General features: G+C 38.0%; 1 protein-coding gene across 1 annotated transcript; it reads left to right on the top strand.

Moving 5' to 3' along the window:
* The first annotated feature begins 506 nt into the window (after positions 1–506).
* LOC145785124 (pre-mRNA-splicing factor SLU7-like) lies at positions 507–14,864 on the top strand. Its single transcript, XM_082596825.1, has 13 exons — positions 507–727; positions 5,571–5,805; positions 6,331–6,440; positions 6,989–7,112; positions 7,597–7,820; positions 8,210–8,277; positions 8,943–9,139; positions 9,875–9,979; positions 10,835–10,976; positions 11,154–11,338; positions 11,483–11,598; positions 11,721–11,829; positions 12,625–14,864. Exons 1-13 carry the CDS (start codon positions 549–551, stop codon positions 12,802–12,804), a joined length of 1,974 nt encoding a protein of 657 aa, XP_082452951.1. The 5' UTR covers positions 507–548; the 3' UTR covers positions 12,805–14,864.
* The last annotated feature ends 8,483 nt before the right edge of the window (positions 14,865–23,347 follow it).

Here is a 23,347-nt window from a genome sequence, read left to right as displayed (position 1 = left end):
AAAAAATTGTTAGCTATTGCTCTCTTTCGAAGAATAGTGAAGTCTAATCGATGACGTCAAAGGCAAAGTCATTTTGTTGGTTTTGTGAAAATCTTTATCCTCAGGGCTCGGAGTCTCGGACTGAGAAAGCTTTTGTTGAGAGCTTAAATTCAGGCAGTTTTTTTAATATTTGTAGAGGTTTTAGACTAATGACACAGGCCCAGTCAGGGATATTAACTGGAGTGCAGTTTCTGCTCTATAATTGCAAAATAATAGCATTTATGACCAGTGCAAAGACTTGTACAACAGCTTTAAAAAAAGTAAACAAAGCTTCCCTACCCCAGCAATGTCACAACTCATTGTGAATAAAATCTACTTTTTGCGCGAAGAAAACCTCAACTCATCAACCAGCATTAGTTTAGTTGTCCCGGTGTGCGTTGAACTTATTTTAAGAACTGCTCTCCATTCCGCGGCATCCAGTGAATGGAATACCGTAATTCACCGACAACAATTTATTTTGCAGAAACTGTACTCCAATCAATATTGAAATTTTGAATTACACAATTATTATGTCATCTGCAACAAAGGCCTTTAGCCGAGAAGTTGCAAAACCATTCAGCGAACAGGATAAAAGTAAGAGAGAAGAAGAGCCTAAAAAGCAATCAAGAGAAGAATGGCGAAAACAAAAAGAGTTGGAAGAAGCAAGAAAACTGGGAACTGCACCAGCAGAAGTTGATGAAGAAGGAAAGTAAGAGATGCTGCACTGAATACTGATATTATATATATTATAAGTAAAAATATATATGATACAAAAGTCTCCTCTTGTTGAGCCCACCTCGGGACCAGACTATTTCATGGGCTTAATAAGCGGGGAGAGGATTCTTTGCCACTCCTATGCATACAGTAACGCATGGGCCCATTAACCATGGGCTTAATAAGCGGAGACTACTGTATTAAGATAATATTAATAACATTAATAAGCCAAAAGATGTTATAGATATACACTACAGGAAAACTATAGAGGCTATATGTGATTTTAGTTGTCAACTACGTAGTCTATCTCTATGGTTGATACTAATTTTAGTTGCATATTGTAGAAATTTTTTGCAGTTTCAGGCTAATTTAATGTACCAGATGTTCACAAGACATAGGTTAATTATTTTGGGTACATAATTTTTAAACTTTTATGATGCAAAACACATCTAGTCTTTCTTGTTTTAATTATTATTAGGCAGTGGCTATTTGACCAGCTCCGGTCTTTGAATCTGAAACACTATTTGACCGGTCATGACGTCACTATATATAGGCACCTTTTTCTCTTTCAAAGCAAAAGACGAGAAGAGTGCCTATATAAGTTCTAAATTCGACAATTATGTTCAACAGATTCGGTGGCGCGTAGGATACGTCTCGGGCTGGTGTTCCAGAGGGAATGAGTTCGATACTACGCGGAAGCGTTCTTTTTTTTTTTTTTTTAACTAAATTTTGACCCAAATTAACTCAATCGTTAGGCTGCTGCATTTTTGTTTAACTATGAGTAATAAAGTTAGAGTTTTTTAATCTTCTTGAATTTGAGAATTTCTCCGGGTAATTTTCCGTTCGTCATAAGAGGATGTGACCGTGTTTAAACATGGTCATATCCTCTGAACTTTAAACACATGACAGCTTTAAACTTTAAACACATGACAGCACTATGAACTTTAAACACATGACAGCTCCTCTCGCAGCCTGTGCTCCCAACAATGACCTCCTGATTTTGCAGTCTTTGGTGCACCGTGGTGCAGTACAAACACATTAACCCAGCCATTTCTAAAGCAGCAGCAGTGAAGCTCGTTGGCCACCTGTAGTATTTATCAGAAAAGTTGATTGAACTGGCCTTGTTTGACAAGAATGCGCCTGCAGCGGTGAAACGAAAAATGGTTCTCTCATTGCAATAACAAGAGACATGCAGATCCTCCGAAGCGAATTCACATGAATCTAAAAATATTCAAGGAAGTTGTTAGGGTTGCTAGATTAGGCGCTTTTACGCCCAATTAGGCTACTTTTGATTTCTCCACGCTCCAAAAATTCGCGTTGGGCGCGCTTTTTTGGCTGGCGCCCAATTGGGCTACTTTTTTTTTAAATATAGTATATTATAAATTTTTATGTAAAAATTGTATCATGTTAAAGATTTTTACCTGATTCGTAGTTATTTCATTGAGGAGCAGTGTTTTTGTAGGCTTCGGTCAGGCAGTGTTACAAATTTGGTATAAAGATGCCAGTTTTCAAAAATGTGCATGTTTAGGCTTTAATATCTGGCAATCCCGGCAACTTAAGTGATCCAGGTTTTCATGAAAATGCAGTGGACATCAGTTCAAATAAAGTAGGCTAAACAATATCACACCAAGTCAGAAGAATCAGTTTATTTAAATAATATAGTTTCGGGAGAGAGTTTGCTTTTTTATACCAAAGACAGGCAAGACACAACAATAACACAGGGTTGAGCATTACAACAGTATATTACATATTTACAAATAGTTCAACATATCAAACGTTTTCGACTTAACTTAAGTCCTCATCAGGAATCTGTAAATAATTATAAACTACAATAAATTTCACTTCTTGACAGTGACTACCGTAACTAACTAAAAGCATCGAGAAACACGCACGATTAAAAGCACTGGAGTGGAAAACATACAGACAGACGAAAATTACATTAAGAAAAGGCAACTGCATGATTAAGTTACAAACGAATTTGCACCACGGAGTACGTGATACAACTAGGCTAATAAATATTGAGGAGAATGGAGGCGCCACTGGCAAATAATTGTTTGTTTAGATTTGGATTGTAGCGTTTGATTAACAACGCTTCCTGAATTTTTGTGTCAAATTGGGATTTGCCTTTGCGTAAAATTTTAAATGAGTCAGCAGAGAATTTTTGATCTGTGCAAAAAGAACAATCCATGATATGGTCCTTGATGGCACTTTTCTTTAAGTCTCTAAAGTTCAGATGCTCCCGTACTCTCGTGGTCAAATGTCTGGTGGACATACCGATGTACGTCAATGCCGAATCACACGAACATGTAAAACAATATACGACATTTGAGCAGAGAGACGAAGGCGTCTGGGACTTTAGTTGAAAATACGAACTAATTTTAAATGTTTTATAAACAGGAAAAACGTCCACATCAAATTTATTTTTCATAAACTGTCCGATTTTACGAGCAAACGTTTTGGATTCTTTTCCCACAAACGGAATGGACAAGCAATGCTTCACATTTAACTCATTTTCAGCCTTTTCTTTTTGGTTGGAATTCTCAGAGATAAAGCGATTCAATATTTTCTCAAAGTACAATTTTGGATAACCATTATTATAAAACATTTGTTTCAATTTCTCTATTTCAATATTAAAAAGAGCATCATTGCAGCAAATCATTTTAGCCCGAGCTAATAGGCACAAGATCAAACCAGACTTCCATTTCAATGGGCATAATGCATCAAAGTTCAAAAACAAACCAGTATGAGTTGGTTTGCGCCAAACCCAAGTATCAAATCCAGTGGCATTAATTTTAATTTCAACGTCCAAAAAAGGAAGGGTTTCACGTGCTTTTTCGATTGTAAATTTAATGTTTTTATGTTGAGAGTTCAGCACATCTAAAAAGGTTTCACATGAGGTTTCTTTATTGAATACCGCAAAAATGTCATCAATGTAACGTAAGAACAACTTCGGTCATTGACCGATTTTTTAGCAAAATGTCCGAAAAAAATATAGTCAATTCGGTCAAAATGTCCGAAAAAATAGATAGTCAATTCTTCTTCTCTCGTTTGACTTGTAGTAGCTTAGATTGGCAATGCCTCATCGTGCAGCCATGTAGTCAATTGACTCAAGTTAGCCATGTAGCCAAGCCAAATTAGCCTAAGCTCAAATTAGCCAAGTTACCCATCGTGCAGCCATGTAGTCAATTGACCTAGATAGTCAATTGACTCAAGTTATATAGTCAATTGACTATATATAACCAAAGATGACTAAAAATGACCGAAATAAATAAAAAATGACTGAATTTTTTCAAGTCATTTCGGACAAATGACCGAAAAGTCTCAGCGAAAAAAGAAACCCAGGACTGCGCATTCCAGTGGATCATCAGTTGCATTACAGGAAAATTTAATGAAAAGCTTAGGAACGAAGTTTTGTTTTAGACATCAGTTCAGTTTGTTTTTATTTCTGACCATCACAACGAAAAACAATATGTCAAACATAGCAGGGGTCTAGAAAAAGGTAGAAGCGACAAAACACGGACGCTATAACCTGCATGATGCCAAAGCAGGATAATCAGTTATGGCATGGTCGCAACACCTTAATAAAGTTTTTACAAATGTAGAAAGATGAAAAAAAAGCTAGTGAATTTTTTTTAACAATTTATATGAATAAAAAAAAAAACAAGACAAAAAGATAGTTTCTACGTTGATCAACCTTCGTGGGTTATCAAAACTGTTGATGGTCTTGAGGGGAACACTCTTGATGCGTTAACTCATCACAAAAAGCAATTACACCATTTTTTTTATTTAGGCACCGTACTTGTTTGTAGTTATTTTAACAAACAGTAGAGTGAATGCATGGTTGCCAAACTGTTTAAAAGATGTGAAGAATTGGAAAAACACTTATAATTTGGCACTGATGATCAAGCGCTCTGGAAGAATTTTGTATAATAGCGTATCTCTTTGCTTGGGCTCCATTTTAGAACCCCCCAAAAAATCGGGCTACTTTTTGCATAAGCTTGGGCTCTTTTTTATATTAACCTCTGGCAACCCTAGAAGTTGTTTGGTTGACTTTGTCACACAAAGATCCCAAATGCTTTTTGAGAGAAAGAACCTTCCTGATGGTTTTCTCAAAGCAGATCCAGAGACACGGAAAGGGCGAGAAGATTTTCAAGCAGCGTGTGGCATTGTGCAGGCCATAAGAGTTGTCAACGACCACGCAGAACAAGGAGTAGCTCTAATTCAGGAGTTGAGTGGCCTACTAACATGTGATGAGGAACAATTTCAGTATCTGTCACAGGTTGTGCACTGAGTGTGCAGTGTGGCTATCAATTGTCTGGCACTTGACTTTGTATGACTATGTGCATTGTGCTGCGCATCACATATATCAATTGCAACAATTTTCAGATTTTACTGAAATTTCAACCTGTTTCAGCTACCACTAAATGTTTAAAAAAATGTATTAAGTGTTTTTGTATTCATTTTGTAAAAATTTTAAAATCGCAGTTTTCCAAAAGTACATATTTACCATTGTTTGACTTTACCAAGTTATAGTACATACTCTCCAATCTGATGAAAATGAACCCAAACAGATGTATGTTTGCTTTAAGGGTTTACGAAATACAGGTATTTAAAGTTTGACCCATTTCGTCAAATACCCCCAAATTTCGAAAGCCTTGAGCTACCCCTAAACATTAATATTTTTCAAAAATATTTTACACAAGGTGTTTTTGTAGTAAATAGAAACTTTTGAAAGGGTGAGACTTTACAATTTCAAAATTTCACCTTTTTTGAACCACCCTAATATTTATTGATGAAAATTGTTACGAATTGCACTGTAAATGAATCTATTTTTGCAGGGACATCAATCCTCATATTCCGCAGTATATTTCAACAGTACCATGGTACGTTGATCCAACACAGCGTGCATCGCTGAAACATCAGAGAGTACAACCTGAAAAAGTTGAAGAGTTTGCTCGCTTAGATGAATGGTACAAGCGGGGAGTTTCAGAGAAGAAAATTGCAACTAAATATAGAAAAGGTGCTTGCACTAATTGTGGTGCAATGACCCACAAAAAGAAAGACTGCATGGAGGTAAGTTGGATTACTTACCTACAGTTTTACTTGGCCTGCACTTTTAAGTACTAATTTTTAATTATTTGCAATCTACTGTGCAACAGAATTATTGCAAAAAGTCAAAATGAAGAAAACCTTAAACAAGTTGTCTCATGAGGTCTTGCTATACATTGCAGAATCTTTATTTGTGTTTTCATTTTTAATGTTGTTTTTATTTTGAAAAATATCAATGTCATAATTTTCAATGCTAAACAAAGCATTTATTGTGCAATGTGCAGTAGTTTAAAAGAGAAAATGTTCATTAGGATTTTTCTATTTTAGTGATTTGCAAACCTTTATTAAGCCTTGTTAGCAGTGATGTCATGTGCGACTGTTTTGATTCTATTTGCAAATCCGATTGGCTACATAAATTTTGGATTAGTTTTAGTTACCTTTGCTTAACATTTACATACACGCTTTGGTAATAAAATAGTGTTAGTTACACTACAAATCATTGTGGTTACTGTGTAAGTTTTTGAGCTCATTCAAATTCAACTTTTGCAGAGACCACGAAAAATTGGAGCTAAGTACACGGGTGAAGGCATAGCCCCCGATGAACATGTCCAGCCTGACATAAAATTAGATTTTGATGGGAAACGTGACAGATGGAATGGGTAATTTTTGAATCATTTGCATTGTCCGCTGTGTTGACATTTTTTGCTAAACAGTGCTAGGCCTAATGAACCAGCTGCTTTGATTCTTTTAGCCTCATAAAAATAACTGCCATTGCATCTACTATGCAAGCCTCGGTGCAAACTTAATCAGGTAAAAAATATTCAAATCTTAGTCTCAAACTCAGTGTTCTTCAATTCTTTATAAAACAAACATAATCATTACCTACGCCTGCTTCTTTCAAGTTACTTTTACCTACTTTTTGCTGTGTGTAGATGGTTATGCATTAAGATCATAGGTCCCACATATGCATCCCTGATGTGCCTGGGCTTGCTTAAGGACCAATTTTGCCAGATTGGAAGTTAAACGTTCTCGGCAGCCGAGTGTAGCAAAAAGTAACAGTGCTCAACAATGTTTCGCCCATGAGGCTGGGCTCATCACTATCCTTGTGGTATTCATACTGCACAGTATGTTGTATCTGAACCGTTAAGTTTTCCACCAAAAGCCACTTGCTGTATTATCAGTTTGAAGTTTTGCGTAATTGTTGCAGATATAACCCTGAACAACATCAGGAGGTGATTGAAGATTACGCCAAAATCGAGATAGCAAAACAAGCTGTGAAAGCACAAAAGTTGCAGGAAGAGTTGCTGACAGGAAAAATGGCTGATTCAGAAGTACGATAGAATGATTTTATTATTAATTTTTTTTTATAAAAGTTCTTACTTTCTACTAAATCTCTACATGTTTTGGTTTCAAAATGTATTTCTTCACTCCGAAAATTTTTGTTTCACATTTGGTGACATTTATAATCATGAAAGCCAACCAAGAGAACACTTTGGGATTATTGCACCACATAGGGAGCGCTGGAAAAAATTACAAACGGAGTATCTAGTTCATCAAAGGGCGCATCCGCTATGGGGTCAGCTACTATTCGGCTAGTTCGATTCGGCTGATTCGTTGGATTTACTTAAGGATTTTGTTGGATTACAGAAGGATTATGGTTGGATTTTCAAAAATTTGCCGAATAGGGAGCTAGCCGAGAAAGACTGTAATCGAATAGGGAACGAACCGAATCGGACTAGCCGAAACGGGCCATTCCGCCGCTATGATACTGTAGTAGTATATGCAGGAAACGTTTAAACTGATCCTATTTGGCAGGATAAACATGAGTTTTCTGGTGACGAGGATAAATATGCTGACGAAATAGACATGCCTGGAACAAACTTTGACAGCAAGCGTCGTATCACTGTGCGAAACTTGCGCATTCGAGAAGACACTGCCAAGTACTTGAGAAATCTCAACCCCAACTCCGCTTATTATGATCCCAAAACTCGAGCCATGAGAGAAAATCCTTATGCCGACACTGGAAAAGGCGTGTCAGAGTAAGTTTATGTTTTTATTTAAACATGCAATTCGCTTTCATTACCCAACATAAATTAGTTTTCTACTGTAGGCTACTCTGTTTTATAACGTCTCACATCAATCCTATCGATGGACCATATCATATCGAAGTCAACGCCTTTGGGTTGCTGCGTGTTCACCAAATGTATCTGTGTGTACTACTTTTACTTTTATCGTTTGTCTTAATAATATTCACACTTGCGGTTTGTTCTGCCAATACAAAGAAGGCAAGGTTTTATGTTTTTCAACTTTTGGGTACTGTGGTGTTTTAGACCAGCCACTGAGAAACTGTTGTGGTATCCTTTGTCTTTCGGCATGACATTTTTGTTGAACTGTAACAATTCACAGTTTGGAACGTTATTCTTTCCAGAGTGGATTACGCCGGTGATAATTTTGTGAGGTACACTGGAGATACGCACGACATGGCGAAAATGCAAAGTAAGTTTGAAGTAGCGCAAAGAGCGCAAACATTGCTTCATGTTAGAAGATCGTTTGTTTTGTTTTTGGTTTAGCAACTTTTCAACTCATTTTGGCAAGCGATTTTTTTCTGTTGGCTTTAAAGCTTGCTGTTTACACATCACAACAATTGATTAAAACATTATTGTATGGTGAATATCTGTTGTTATGAAATCTTTTTGAGTAACCACCAAAGGTAATAAGTAACCTTAACGGCAATGCTTATGCCCCAAACTGTGGTTATTGAAACTTTTTCTCAGATAACAGGGTCATTTTCAATCTTTTGTATTATGATTTTGGAACTGACAGTTTTGTACTTCTTCAGTGACAGAAAAAGTTTCTCAACAAAGTAGTGTTTAAAATTCTACTGTTGAGCCCAGATATTTTGATTTAATACCTGACCAGCGGACCTATCACACAAGCTGCTTATTAGATCTACCTGTTATGTGTGATTGTTACCTGTTTGTTAATAAGATGTACCATTTGGTCACAACCACCATGCACCAAATAAAATGCACGTTTCTTGAAATAGCGCCTAAATTATTTAGCACCACAGTGCAGGCGCCAGGTATGCACCCTCTGAAGATCTAAAACTTAACATAAAAATGATACCAACAGTCTTACATTGATACAACATCGTTTTGCAGTGTTTGCGTGGGAGGCTGGAGACAAAGGCGTCGATGTTCACTTACAAGCCGACCCCACTCGCTTGGAGATGCTACAGAAGTCGTTTGATGTCAAAAAGGACAACTTCAAGAAGTCCCAACGTGATTCCGTGTTGGAGAAGTACGGAGGTCTGGAACATCTTGACGCACCTCCCAAGGAACTACTTCTAGCTCAAACTGTAAGAGGGAAAGTTTCAAAACCGATCCTTAAACATTTAGTTTTAAAATTTATTGCCTACGTTTTGTTGTGTTATGCTCGAAGGTATGTGCACAGGCATTCTATGGCAAGCTTTACATTTGCTTCAGTACTGACGTTGCACAAGTGTACATCAGAATTTGCCTGTCCAATTCGGGAGTCCAACCTTTTTGGCCAAAGAGCCACATGCGGTTTACGAATGATTGCGCTGGGCACTTGAGTGCTTATTGCTAATTTGTAATCTCAGAAACGGCTGTGTTATAATTTCAAATAAAACCCTCACACCAAAGTTCTAATCTTAGAAATGTATAATATCCTTTTTTACAAATATGAACGATAAATATACCAAGATATATCATTCAAAGTCATACGTCGACATATCAATGTGAAGTTTAGCACTGTTTTTCTAGAAGTTTGGCAATATTCGGTGAGATGGACGATGTAGCAATGCGAAGCGAATTTTTCACATGACTGTCAGAAATTAGTGATCTCACAGGGGATTTAACCCCAGACAGCCACTTCATCTGGTCCAGATCGGGTACAGATCAATACATCCACTTTGATAGCTGGGTAGCCACTTTGAAGTCAGACAAACTAATACAAGGTCTTGGAACTTTGTGAGAAATAGTTTCGATTTATTGCACCCAAAGAAGTCGATTTGGGAATGTTTACACTTTAGATGATTATGCTGAGTGCTGACTGATACTTGCATTTGCAGGAGAACTATGTCGAATACTCTAGGCAAGGAACGGTCGTGAAGGGTCAAGAAAAAGCCAAAACAAAGTCGAAATACGTCGAAGATTCTTACATCAACAATCACACGGTAAGTAAAACCATTCAACCAACATCGCATAACATGTTTTCTCATGTTTTCAACACGTTAACTGTTTATTTTTTCACCCTGGTGAATGCCATTGGTGGAAATCGATGCAGATCGTTAACCGGCTTCACAACTGAGCCAAGTATCCATACAGCTAAATCCGACATTTTTACATTGATTCAACGTCTACAGGCGTTGGTAAAAGTCCTACTGCGCTTTGGAGAATGAGAAGACAAGATTGTCATCACACTAAGCCTTCCGCGCTTATGAGGGTAAGGTGGCCAGTTTCTTTCTCTCGGCCGCCTTTTCTTCAGCAGCTATGCTCACCCATTTACTACAGCCTAGGGCCTAGGTTGAGGTGAGCGGTGTTTTATCAACAACCCGCTTAAGCCGGGTATTGAACCAGATTCGCTTTATTGGAAAGCCAACGCCTTATCCGCTGCGCCATCCCATCACCTGAAGTAGGACGGCACCTACAGGCGTTAAATCATTGTAAAAATGACAGATTTTTCTTTTTAGGTAATTTGAGGTTAGTACCTCATGCCCACGACTAAAGATAACAACTAGCCAGCAAATCATTTGTATAGTTGGTCGACATCGAATCAACTTGAAAACAGGAAGTTTTTGATGCTCATTGCTCAACTATATTGATTGAGTTGTACCAACTATCTATCGGATTGCTAAAAGCCAATATTGTTCAGTGCATGAACTATTTAAAGTTTTTCAATTCAATAATAATATCGCATGTACAATTCCATCCTTTCTACGTTGATATAACGTCTGCAAACGAAAACAGTTAAATTGACAGCTTTGATGCAAACATCGTGCGGTGTTATCTTTATCCATTTTTTCTTTCAGAGTGTCTGGGGTTCATTTTGGAAAGGGGGAAAGTGGGGTTACGCCTGTTGTCACTCTTTTATCAAGCATTCCTATTGCACTGGCGATGCTGGAAAGCAAATCCAACCCGATCAATTAACACTGCCGCCACCTACCAAAAAAGGTTCGGTACTTAAAGAGTTTTTGGATTTAAGTTATGTTTGTTTGTCTTTTGATTATTATCATGGCTGCAGCGTTTGTTGTCGTGCTAACAATATTTAGTACATTTTTATTGAATTTTGTTTCATTACGAGACAAGTCGGAGTGCTTCTTTTTACGACAATATGTTTATTTCAAACAGAGGCCAGGCTACAGAAACTGGAAGAGAAACACTCTTCATGGACAAAAGCGTTAGGAATTGAAGGAGAACCCTCTGCTTCTGCTGAAGACCAAGAGGAAAAGAAAACACCGGATGACGAAAAAGCGGATGCGAAAGAAAGTAGTTCAGAAGATAGCGAAGACCAACACCAGAAATCGTTGTTACAAGTAGGCTTACTATTTCTCTAGATTCATTTTTTTTCGTAATCAATTTTAATATCGACTTCTTTCACTGCTTTTTTATTTCATACTGTTTTCATCTCTTTCTTCAGGTATTTCAAATATTTTATATCGATGTTAAACTTTTTGCAGCAACACAGGGAAAAGCTGAAAGCGGAACGAAGAGAGAAAAGGAGAAGAAAGAAAAAGGAAAATAAAAATAAACGAAAAATGCAAAAGAAAAAACAGGAGAGCTCTTCTAGCGATGAGTTCGTGGCATTTTTTTCTGTACCATTTTTTTATGCATCTTTTCTGGTTTGCTTGGTTTCGTTTGCAAATCGTGTGGTAGTGCTAGTTCTTTCTTCAATGCTTCTTATCATTTATCTTTTAGCTCTTCGTCGGATTCTGACAGTGATGAGCCTCCTGAGAAACGCAACAGGAACAAACTGATAAAAGAAGCCGAAAAAGAACAAAAAATATCTAAAAAGAAGCTAGCTGAAGTGAGATTCTACACGAAATTGTTTATCTAGCAATGCTTTACCGATTAGCATGGAGTAAAAACACACTGGTCTGAAATTATTGTTGTAACCATGATTTGGCTTTATTAAACTTAAAACTCGAATCTGCAAAATAAATAACCACACCACACTACAACACAATTCGAAGTTAACACCAAACCAGCTAAATCAACATCTTTCACTACAATCTGCACAAACTGAAACGCAGTTTCACCAACAGTGAACAATGGAATCGACATGTTAGCTTCAGGCATTGGCTTGAGGCAACAGAGCACTTGCTCAATTACAGCTCAACTATATTCTTCCACAGCCTTGTTTCTCACCACAATAAAAATTTCAACTTTTGATGGTTGTATGTACTGCAAGCAATAGGCTACTGGAAAATAAATTTGGCTAGAGCCTGGAAGAGAAATCCATAGCTAGACTCTGGTGGCGTACTCATGAAACACACAGGTTAAGCCTCGTTTTCTGGGCGATAACTAGCACACAGTTGCAGGTGCCGCAGTAAGACTTACATGCCAAGCCCTGTCGGTAGGATGACTCGTTAAAGCACAAAACTACTTTCCTCTTGCACTGAACCAGTCTGACCGAAGAAAACTCATAATATTGATCACGTGACCGCATTGTTTAACAGTATTTTGTAGTACAGTATTATGTTCTCTACGTTTTATGGAACTATGTGCCAAAGCTGAAGCTTTATGTTTAAAAAGCAATATTGACAGTCTTTGTTACGAGCTTTTAAATTAACTTTCTTTAACTTGATGCTGCATTTCGCAGGCGCTTCGAAAAGAAAAGAGCCGAGTGAAAGACGTGGACAAATACCTATCCATGGACGAGCGGAAGCGACCGTACAACAGCATGATTGAAATTCGCGAACCGACAAAGGAAGAGATGGAGGCTTACTACATGAAACAAAGGAATACTGATGACCCGATGAGCAGTTTCCTAAGCAAATGATTTTGATTCGAATTTTGCGTCATAATAACGTATATGAATAGCAAAACTCCCAAAACGAATGGGCAGTTGACTTCAAACAGAATCCAGCCTTTGGCGAAGAGAGGGGGCACGTTGAAGAGAATTTTTTCGCCGAACATTTCCAATAGGTTGTTTAACATGTAAAAATTGTAAAGTGACGTTAGCAACTTGGAAAGATGAATCTGTTGGATTTCTGAGGTGGCACTTGACATTGCATTAGAGTTTCTGTGAAGTTAGAATTAATCTTTGTGTAACTTTGGTCTGATATGCTTGTCTACTTCTTGTTCATCGTCGTCATTATTAACGGGAAAAACAATGCAACCTGCAGGAACATCTAGCGACTGGTCGAACATCTTTGTGACACCATCTTCTTTTCTTTGCTTCCTCGCATAACACCAAATACAGGGTCATCAATAATTAACGTTACAACTTCAAACAACTGAATTTAACAAATGGTAGACAATTTTTGAGTAATAAACATATAATATTATTGTCAAATAAATAAATATTTAGGAAAAACAAGTTTTACTCAATGTGTCCGCCATTTGCGTCGATAACAAGTCGGAAACGCTTCGAAAAGGACCTGCAAGAGTCATGAATAACTCTGAGGTATTTTAGTCCATTCTTTTTTCAAATTAGCCTTCAGCGCTTCCAAATTTTGGTGGTGTTTAGTCGAAATCTTGCTCTCCAAGTAAGACCAGATACCAAAGTCTAGGGGGGTTCAGGTCTGGAGATGAAGGAGAGGCTATTCTTCCTTGGAAATGAAGAACGGCACATTGGCTGAAAGCCAGTTTTGCGTTTTCTTAGCTCCATGTGAATGACCAATTACGTTTTTTTGAAACTTTGTGTTTCTTTGCCCAAGGCAACAATAAACCCTCAAGAATGTCATTTCGATAGTTTTCTTGGTTCAATTCCACTCCTTGGTCCACAAAAATCAATGGACTTCATCTTGATTCGTTGCCTGCGGCCCACACCATCACTGATGCCGCCCCTTGTCTCCGAGTGACTACCCGGGGTTCCACGTCACCATCTCTTGACCAAACACAATCATTCTGACTGTTAAAATGGTGCTGGACATCAAATTTCTTATCGCTAAACACAAGGTTTGGCAGCGTGCCTCCTTCAATGCGAGAGAGCAGAATTCTGACTCTGGAGAGACGTTTCTCATTGGTATTGGCATTTAGCAACTGTTTCTTCATGTGTTTGAATGGGCTCATCTTCAAATCCTTCTGTGAACATGGTTCCATAGGCCACGTTCGCCTTCTTTGCCAGTTTTTAAATGGATCTTTTGGGATTTCTTCGCACTTTTTCTCTGGATATCAATTTTGAAGTTCTGGCGCTTCGAGGCCGACCTTGGCCAGGTCGATTTTTGACATTTCCAGTTTCTTTGTGTCTTTTGAGAGTTCTCCAGACCAACATTCTGTGAAATTTTAAGTCCTTGCAAATATCACTCCTTGACTTTCCCGATTTAAAGAGCTCTACAATACATATTCTTTTGTTCAAATTTTCATTCATGGCCTATAAAATTTAGGCCTAAAAAATACAAAATCAAGAAATATTCAATTTATTAACATCGTAATATTGATGTTAAATACAGTTGTTTGAAGTTGTAACGTTAATTACATAGTTAGTTGTAACATCGTAATATTGATGTTAAATACAGTTGTTTGAAGTTGTAACGTTAATTAATTATTGATGACCATGTAGGATTGTAGGCTACAGGCTACTGTGCTTTTACCAACTTAAATAGGTTAACCCAAAATAACGGTTTTCACACCTGTATAAAGGCGTCTGTGATATTTGAGTGCAACACGTAAAATATAGTCCAGCCAGTGTAACACATTTTAGGATAATGCTCAACATCTGGTGTGCGCGGAATAGCTATAGTCTCAGCATCCTTTTTTTTAAACGCTCAGCCGTACTCGAAAGTTGGATATTATTTTATTGTCTTACTAAAAACTATAAAAAATGATTGTTCATCATTTTGCAATCCTTTTACTTGACAATATTCGTTACGCATGAGTGAGTGAATATCAGCAACTGTAAATTCAACTCTTGTGTTACCGATAGGATACCAGAGATGTACAGTCCGCCTCGATAGCTCAGTTAAGCGTCTGACTTTACGAAAGAAGAAACAGCAAGGTCAAGCGGCACTGGTTCGATTTTCGGGATGTACGCTTCAGCAACGCAATTCAAGGACTGTTCTTTCAGCGGCTGCGAGTGGATGGAATAATTTAGCCAACAACAGTCAGAAACTTTATTCTTGTCAAACTCGATGGCCGCGAAATTGTTTTTTCCACGAACTTTTTGTCTCATTTGCATATTTCTGTAAGTGTAGCCATTAGGCTACTGGTTACCGCGAGGCGCGCGTAACTGTTTTTACCGATTAATTTTTTTCGCGCGGTTTTCAAAGTCAGCAGCCAGTTTTCGCCTTCCAGGTCCAAAGCTAAACATTGAACTTGAAAAATAACGTAGCCTGGAGAAACACCTAGTCAAGTTTAAAAAAGTTGAGAAAATAAATCGATTCTGTTCACTCTAAAAGTAAAATTTTCCGAATTGATTAAGAATTAACCTAACCCTACTTTTTTTGAAAAGCTATTGTGCACCGCAAAAATCAATTTAAAGAAAAAAATGACTTCGATGTGGGCGTCGAACCGTAGTCCTTACGAACGTAAGGCAAAAGAATAAACCAAACACGCCAACGAAAAATGTTTGCATTCACACTGTATTACGGTAATACAAACTCTAAGCGAAGTAACAAAAGTTCGTGGGAAAAAAAATCGCGGTCGGGCCTGCGTCTGTCATTCAAAGCCTTGACATACGTGGTCACAACGGTAAACCATAACCTCTTCGTGGGAAAGTTGTAACATAAATTTCCCGGATCCGTTCGTCTGTATGCAATGATCGAAAAAAACACTCTTCTGAAAACGTCTATTCAAGAATTGTAGCCTATTTCTGTAAAAATAGCCCCAAGGCTGTCGAAGAATGAAGAAACACCGTACCCACTAAAACTTGTCACTACAATACAAATTACTGAGAAAAAGACGGAAATTTCGTCTAGTTGGTAAACACAAGCAAAACCGTTTTATTATGCGACCAACTTTTCAAGCAACAATTTTAAGAATGAGAGAATAGATTACGATATTTCAAACGCACGTAACCATCTTCTGTGACGTAATAATGATAAGCATTATGAAGCTATTCAAGCACCTGTTAAATTTGGCTTACACCATATCTCGTAATTCAAGATTTAACGATTATGTAATGTTTCACAGGTGTGACAAAGGTGATGCAATCTTTGCTTATTTCTAGCAACAGTCCATGACGTAAAGCGTCAGGTTCAGTATAGACAACGGTTTTATGTGACGTTTGATTTGAAGATTGTCCGTAACAATGCGAAATGGCAAGGTGGGTTATGCGCATGAAAACCACTATCAAAAATTTAATGAACTTTTTTTATTTGGTTTTGATAAACTCGCAAAGCATGGAAAGTCCGTGCGTAAATTTCCCACCTTGAAGGTTATTCTGACTGCTTCATAACTTTGCAAATGTTAGGGTTGGCTCTTTGGCCCTTTTTTGGTCTTTTTGAAAACCAGTTGGTTCACGGACATATTTACTCATATTTTCTGAGTAAATATATCCGTGAGTCAATTGGTTCCTTAAATTTTAGTTTGGCCCTTGTTTGGCCGTTTTCAAAATAATTCAAAGTGTGAGGGATTGTGAAATGTCTTTTTGCAAGTGAAACTTTTTGTCTTGTCTACTGGAGAAGGTGGTACGGTAACACAATAGCACTAGTTAGGCTACTGTGGCAGTGTAATACCGGTACACTATTTTATTTCAGTTGTGTTTGTTGGACTTGGCCTTGATCCAGGAAGACTACTAGGATGCCAAAGAAGTAGAAAGCAGGATATGAGAGCGGTAGGAAATACAATAGTACGGTAATTGGGGAAAAACTTACCACAGACATTGTGCATGCTGTGAACTCGAATGGGAGGATGATGATGAATTGAATGTGGAAATGTTTATTTAACTGTTAGATAACTTGCTCGGTGGAATTTATTGAGGTCACATTCTCTGCATGCCTTTTTGTAAATTGTTTATTTGTTATTGTTGTGTCTCTCCAGCAAGCCCTATGAGAGGGGGGTACCGAGGGTACGGCGTACCCTTGAGGGCCCGCAGGCCTGTGTTTGTTGGTGGGCCCGAAATTGTGGTTTTATAATTTACGCGCAAAAATGTTTGGTTAAAACCATTCTAAACGACTGATTTCAAGCATAAAAGTTGTTATTCTATAGTCCTGGGGGGACCGTAATCTAGCAAAAGGGCCAAGAAAGGTAATTGAGTGCTTTGTGAGCAAATTATGGGCCCAAAGTGGTAATTTAGTGCTTTAGCCTACGTGCAAAAATGTTCTGTTAAAAGCACCCTAAATTAAGTCATAAAAGTTAGTTATTCTCCTGTCCGGGGGGAGGGGCATAGCGTAGCAAAAGCACGATTGAGAAAAACCGGGCAAAAAGCCCGGGTGTTTTTTTTTGTGTTTTTTATAAAACTATTTGACAAAGGTAGTTGTAGAATTTTGACGCGAATTCTACGTTAAAGAATATCTTTCTCACTGGCGCCAAACAGTGGATTGGATTATTATATGCGTCGCTTAGTTAATACGGTTATGCGCCTACAACAGACAGAGAAACAAGCCAAGTAGATTGAATCTTAACACGGTCTTGAGTTCTGTTAGTTTATTATGGCAGAAAGGTTGCAAGATCACAGGTCAGAAGATCACAAGGTCACAAGTTTGCAGGTCGCAGGTTTGCAGGTCGCAAGTTTAGCCACAAGATCATAAGTTGCAGATCGCAGGTTTGTTTAACAAATTTAGTACGCAGATATGGGCTACTTCAATCCTATACAGAGCTGGTGGGGGACAGTTTAGTCGACTCACCAAGACAGCAGAAGCAGGGCTTGAAGTGATAATCCGTACAAACAATAATCCAAATGATATCAAGTCGTAACAGTTATACAGCAATTGATTCTACTAGTGCATCTTATTCAAATAGAATACAAAATTTAATTTACATAAAGTTTCTCAATTTATGCTTAAGAGTTAAGATTTAAACATCTCGTTTCACCAAATGCAGTTAATACAAAACTCAAAGAGAATTACTCGTCTATGCCTTCACAAGTAAACAGACTTCGCTTTGCTAAGCTTTTACGCTGATTGCAGCCAAACACAGAGGATGTGCGTTATATAAAGACAAGGATAAGAAAAAATACCTTCAATAATATGCCTTCGTTGAAGCAAGCAAGCGGATAACAATCGTTCGCTAACGTTCATACAACATCTTTCAAGATGCGGCGAAAGCTTCGAAGAAATATTGTGCTACACCAAGTATTTACATTCACATACAGACAAACGACATTTAGACGTTGAATTACCGTTGGCCGTGCTATGCCAATGTTTAAATGGATGATGAAAAACAACGATTAATTTTCAGCCCACAAGATGACATAAAATTGTTTTTTAGAGCAGTAGAGTTAAAAATAGCGTTTTAAAACAACACACTACAGATACTCTGGTGCCGTTTCATGAGTCAATTCCTTGCAAGCCCAGTCTCTTGTCTAGAAACTGACAGCAATTATTTTAAATTTGTGTTTCGGGAAGAACAAGGAATTGCTAAAAATGTAAATTGTTTTTGTACAATTCGATAGACTACTAACTCCGTGGAGAGAGATATATGGATTTAAGTAGGCTAAACACAAGCTTTATGTCTGTAAAAGTAACGTAATAATTCTATCAACACGAAAACACGATTGACGTTTCAGAGGTTTTCTTGAAACAACAAGACTTGCTTGTTCGGCTGGTACTTGACATAATATTCAAGGCGATTATAAAATTAACAGTAGTTTCACGCTTATGTCACTTCAAAATAAATTTTGAAGTTAGAACAGGAGCCGGAGAATAATTTCGGAGCAGGACCGGAGCCGGAGTCAAAAAAAAAAGACTTCTCTCGTTCATCTCTGCTAGTGCTGGGCATGTGGTGAATGCAAAAGTTAATGAAGAAAGGTTAGGATTGGTCAGATGATTAACTTGATTATGTTTTAACAAGATATTATGTTTGAGCTTTGGTAGCCTAGATCGAGAGCTTGGCTTGTGCCAGATACATATAAACACTCAGTAACGTTAACGGATTTAACATTAAACACACAAAAAAGCATGAAAAAACTACTAAATCCAACGTTTTCGACACCACATATTGTCCTTTTCAGAAATAATTATAAACTACATCTAAGAGAAATAAAAAAATGAATTGAAAATTTTTACATTAAAGATGTACAAGCGACACCTCTCAACAGCACCATTAACAACTGACACACGAATTCAATGAAGGATACACAAATTGGCGATGGACAGATCACATGATATGCACAAAACACTATAAATAATAGTTTTATTGCAGCCTGATACTATTATTGCCCACAGATGTCCAATTCTGCAGTAAAATGTTGTGTGGTGTGCAATACGCCTAAACAAACATCACACTTTTTGCCCAAGACAAAGGGGGCTCGGAGTGAGAGGGGGGCCGGAATGACTTTTCGTACCCCTAGTGAAAATATCTCTCAGAGGCCCTGCTCTCTAAAAGCATGTTCTTACATGCTGTATTGTCTGTATACAGTGGCGCGGGAACTATTTTTCTCTAGGGGGGCTGAAGCTGCCGTAGTGTTGTCAGCTTCTGGGGGGCTTTGCCCCCCAGACCCCCCTTATGTGGGTGAACATTGAAAAGCTGGTACGGTAGTAAGCATTCGGTCCCCTCCTGTGTCAGAAACGACGCCAAGTCACACACTTTGTAAATTGTAACAAATGAAGAACGGCAACAAAAAAGCAGCTGTTTTCAAAATGAAAACGAACAAATTAGAAAGTGATATGAAAACGACAGTTTGTGGAAATGAGCTCTCACACGCTTCCGAAGCTTGTTTTTCGCTCAGGTGTTTTCTCTATAACCTGTGTCATGAGTTCTTTGACATCGACAGTGTTTTGGTGGACATGTATCAACGCAAGATGAGTAGCCTAAGTCTTTTTGTGTCATTGAGCTTCTCAAGCATGTTTTCAGGCGTCTTAGAGCAGAAAAAGAACGTTCTGATGATGCAGCTAAAACCGGGAGGCAAAGGCAGAGCTCCACGAATTTTCGCGTTTTTTTGAAAAGATCTAGTGTTTGAGGGGTTAGTTGCGATAGTATCTCAGCAACTTTTTGAACGGAGTTTGCGGTTTTTCCTCTTACAACATCGCTGAGCAAGGTAAGTTCCGTTTTTAGGCGATCTTTCTGATGGCATCGGGTAAGATGATCTCCAGTATCAGATCTTTCCTCACCGTTTACACAGCTCAGAAGGGCCTTCTCCTTGTTGGCTGCTGTAAGCAGATCCGCCTGGTCGAATCTTCGATCAAGCTCAGCTTGAACCAAATTAAGGGCTTCGGTGTATTGCCGTTTCCACGTTCTTTCTCCCGCAGACGACAAAGCATCCGATTCTTCTGTGTTTCAAAATCTTACTGGAGTTTTGCACTCTCGGGGATCCTTTGGCGTCTTTAGGTTATAGGCAGGCGTAAAGACGTTCGCTGCTTCCGTAAGCTTAGAAATGGATTCATTTTTTCTGAGATTTTTGATCCGTTTGTGGAGAATGGTGATGGATTCTAAAGCTGTAGAAGCAGAGATCTTCTTGTTTTGAAGGTATCTTGCGACGGTTTCTGCAGGCTGAAAAACTTCACCGGCCACTGCAGTTAATCGAAAAATAAAGTCGCATCGTGCGTGCTTGTTTTACGAAGCCGAATATCTTTGTACGTGCGTCTCCTCTCATTGCACTATCTTCTGTCATGTCGGTCAGACATTGCAACAGGGTAAGGTAGCACTTAACAACACGAGCGAGGGCAGAAGCACGAACGCACCAACGAGTAGGACAGAAACCCAGCAAATTGCAGGCAATTTAATCAGAACCAAAAAGCAACATGAATAAAGATTTACGTTTAGACTATTCACCAATTGCAACTGCAACTCTTTGAACGAAGTAGGCATCGACAATAAGCCTCACCTCCTTTACAACGTCATGTACCTTAAATTGTCAAAATTTTCTAGGGGGGGCTGAAGCAATAATCGAAAATTTCAAGGGGGGCTGAATTAGCTCTAGGGGGGCTGTAGCCCCTTGAGCACCCCTACTTCCCGCGCCCTTGTCTGTATATATGTTATGTTTCAGTGCTGCATTGTCTGTGCTACTTCTGGAAATAGCTTAACGTTTAATAAACTGGCTGATTGATTCCTATGTCAAACAATAATGTTTGTCGATTTTCCTTATTTTTGTGTAGGCCTACACAGTAACTATTAACTAAGGTAGGCTATTACTTTATTATTTTATTTACAAGTGAAATATGTAGCTATATTGCTAAGAATGTGTTGCTAATTCAGTGAAATAGCTTCTTAGTACTTGAAAATTGAGTTGGCCCTATTTTTGGCCCCTTGTTTTAAAAGTTGACTCTTTTTTGGCCCTTTTTGAACGTGCAGTTGGCTCCTTGCCAAGTTTACATCTGGCAACCCTTCCCTATATAGTAACTTCTCGAGTTTCGACTGTTGCAGCGCTACACTGGATATCCAGAAATTGCCGGTTGCGGGATCAGATTCGGATCTCAAAGAGCAAAAACAGGATAGGAACAGGATTCTTAAAATTTTGGATCAGTACACATCTGGCGGCTTGTTGATTGATTGTAAAAATCTTTATCCTTCGACTTTGAGAGCCCCGGCAGTTTTTCATACAGTAGAGGTTTTGAACCCATGACACAGGCCCGGTCACTTTGTTTGACAGAGTAAAATTTCCGCTAATTAAAAGGGTTTTTTTCTTGTGAATTGTTCCATCCAGTAGGTACCATACCGCAAAATGGACAGCAGTCTTTACAATCTGTTAAGTGCACACCCAGCACTCCCATTGAAGTGAAAGTTTAAAAATACAATATCTTGCAAATCTAACTGTTCATAACATATTTGCTGTATTGTGTAGAATCTGTAATCATCAGAGGTGGGCGTCTGCTATTTTCAAAGTACTGCTACAATACACCAAAAGAGCAGCGCTACCGCCTACCAGTCAATGAAAAATATGCACTATCACTACTCATATTAAAAGTAGCATATGCGGTGCTGGTTTAGGATCGGCCGCCTTGGTTAGTGACGTCACAAAAATCTGTGACGTCATGCAAAAAAACGCAACTACTTTTAGGAAGGGTGCAAAAACGCGGAATAGAAGTAAAACCGGAATGCCTATTGATTTTTAAATATTTGTAGGCTATTTTGTAACAATTCTCAGCAATTCAATTTTTACAATAAAAATACCAAACCAACACAAATTAAAAGAGTATGTCTTGTTTTATTAACCTAACAACTTTCACGTTTATATGTTATCTACAAAACGAGCAATCGTTGTTCAAACATAACCGCTCGACGAAGCTTTTTTCCAATGCATTTTTCAAGGCGATTCGATCGTGGTTCAGCTCGGATTTGAGAAATTTTACTATCGTTGGAAAGCACGATACTGCATCTATCCGAATTCATTAGTTGCAAGTTTAAAGTAGGTATTATATTGATCTAGCGCTAACTTAAACTTTACTATTTTGTACCAATTCTCAGCAATTCATTTTTTACAATAAAAATACCAAACCAACACAAATTAAAAGAGTATGTCTTGTTTTATTAACCTAACAACTTTCACGTTTATATGTTATCTACAAAACGAGCAATCGTTGTTCAAACATAACCGCTCGACGAAGCTTTTTTCCAATGCATTTTTCAAGGCGATTCGATCGTGGTTCAGTATAACCCGCCCACAGTTTCATGTGATCGATAAATACTGCCTCCACCAAATGTGCTGTAGCTTTCTCATTTCTGCTCGGATTTGAGAAATTTTACTATCACCAATTCTCAGCAATTCATTTTTTACAATAAAAATACCAAACCAACACAAATTAAAAGAGTATGTCTTGTTTTATTAACCTAACAACTTTCACGTTTATATGTTATCTACAAAACGAGCAATCGTTGTTCAAACATAACCGCTCGACGAAGCTTTTTTCCAATGCATTTTTCAAGGCGATTCGATCGTGGTTCAGTATAACCCGCCCACAGTTTCATGTGATCGATAAATACTGCCTCCACCAAATGTGCTGTAGCTTTCTCATTTCTGCTCGGATTTGAGAAATTTTACTATCGTTGGAAAGCACGATACTGCATCTATCCGAATTCATTAGTTGCAAGTTTAAAGTAGGTATTATATTGATCTAGCGCTAACTTAAACTTTACTATTTTGTACCAATTCTCAGCAATTCATTTTTTACAATAAAAATACCAAACCAACACAAATTAAAAGAGTATGTCTTGCTTTATTCACCTAACAACTTTCACATTTATATCTAATCCACAAAACGAGCAATCGTTGTTCAAACGTAACCGCTCGACTAAGCTTTTTTCCAATTCATTTTTCAAGGCGATTCGCTCGTGGTCCAGCATAA

Source organism: Aplidium turbinatum, chromosome 16, assembly GCF_918807975.1.
Source record: "Aplidium turbinatum chromosome 16, kaAplTurb1.1, whole genome shotgun sequence".
Lineage (NCBI taxonomy): Eukaryota > Metazoa > Chordata > Ascidiacea > Aplousobranchia > Polyclinidae > Aplidium > Aplidium turbinatum.
The sequence above is the reverse complement of the archived record's forward strand: the minus strand, read 5'-3'. Positions and strand labels throughout refer to the sequence as shown.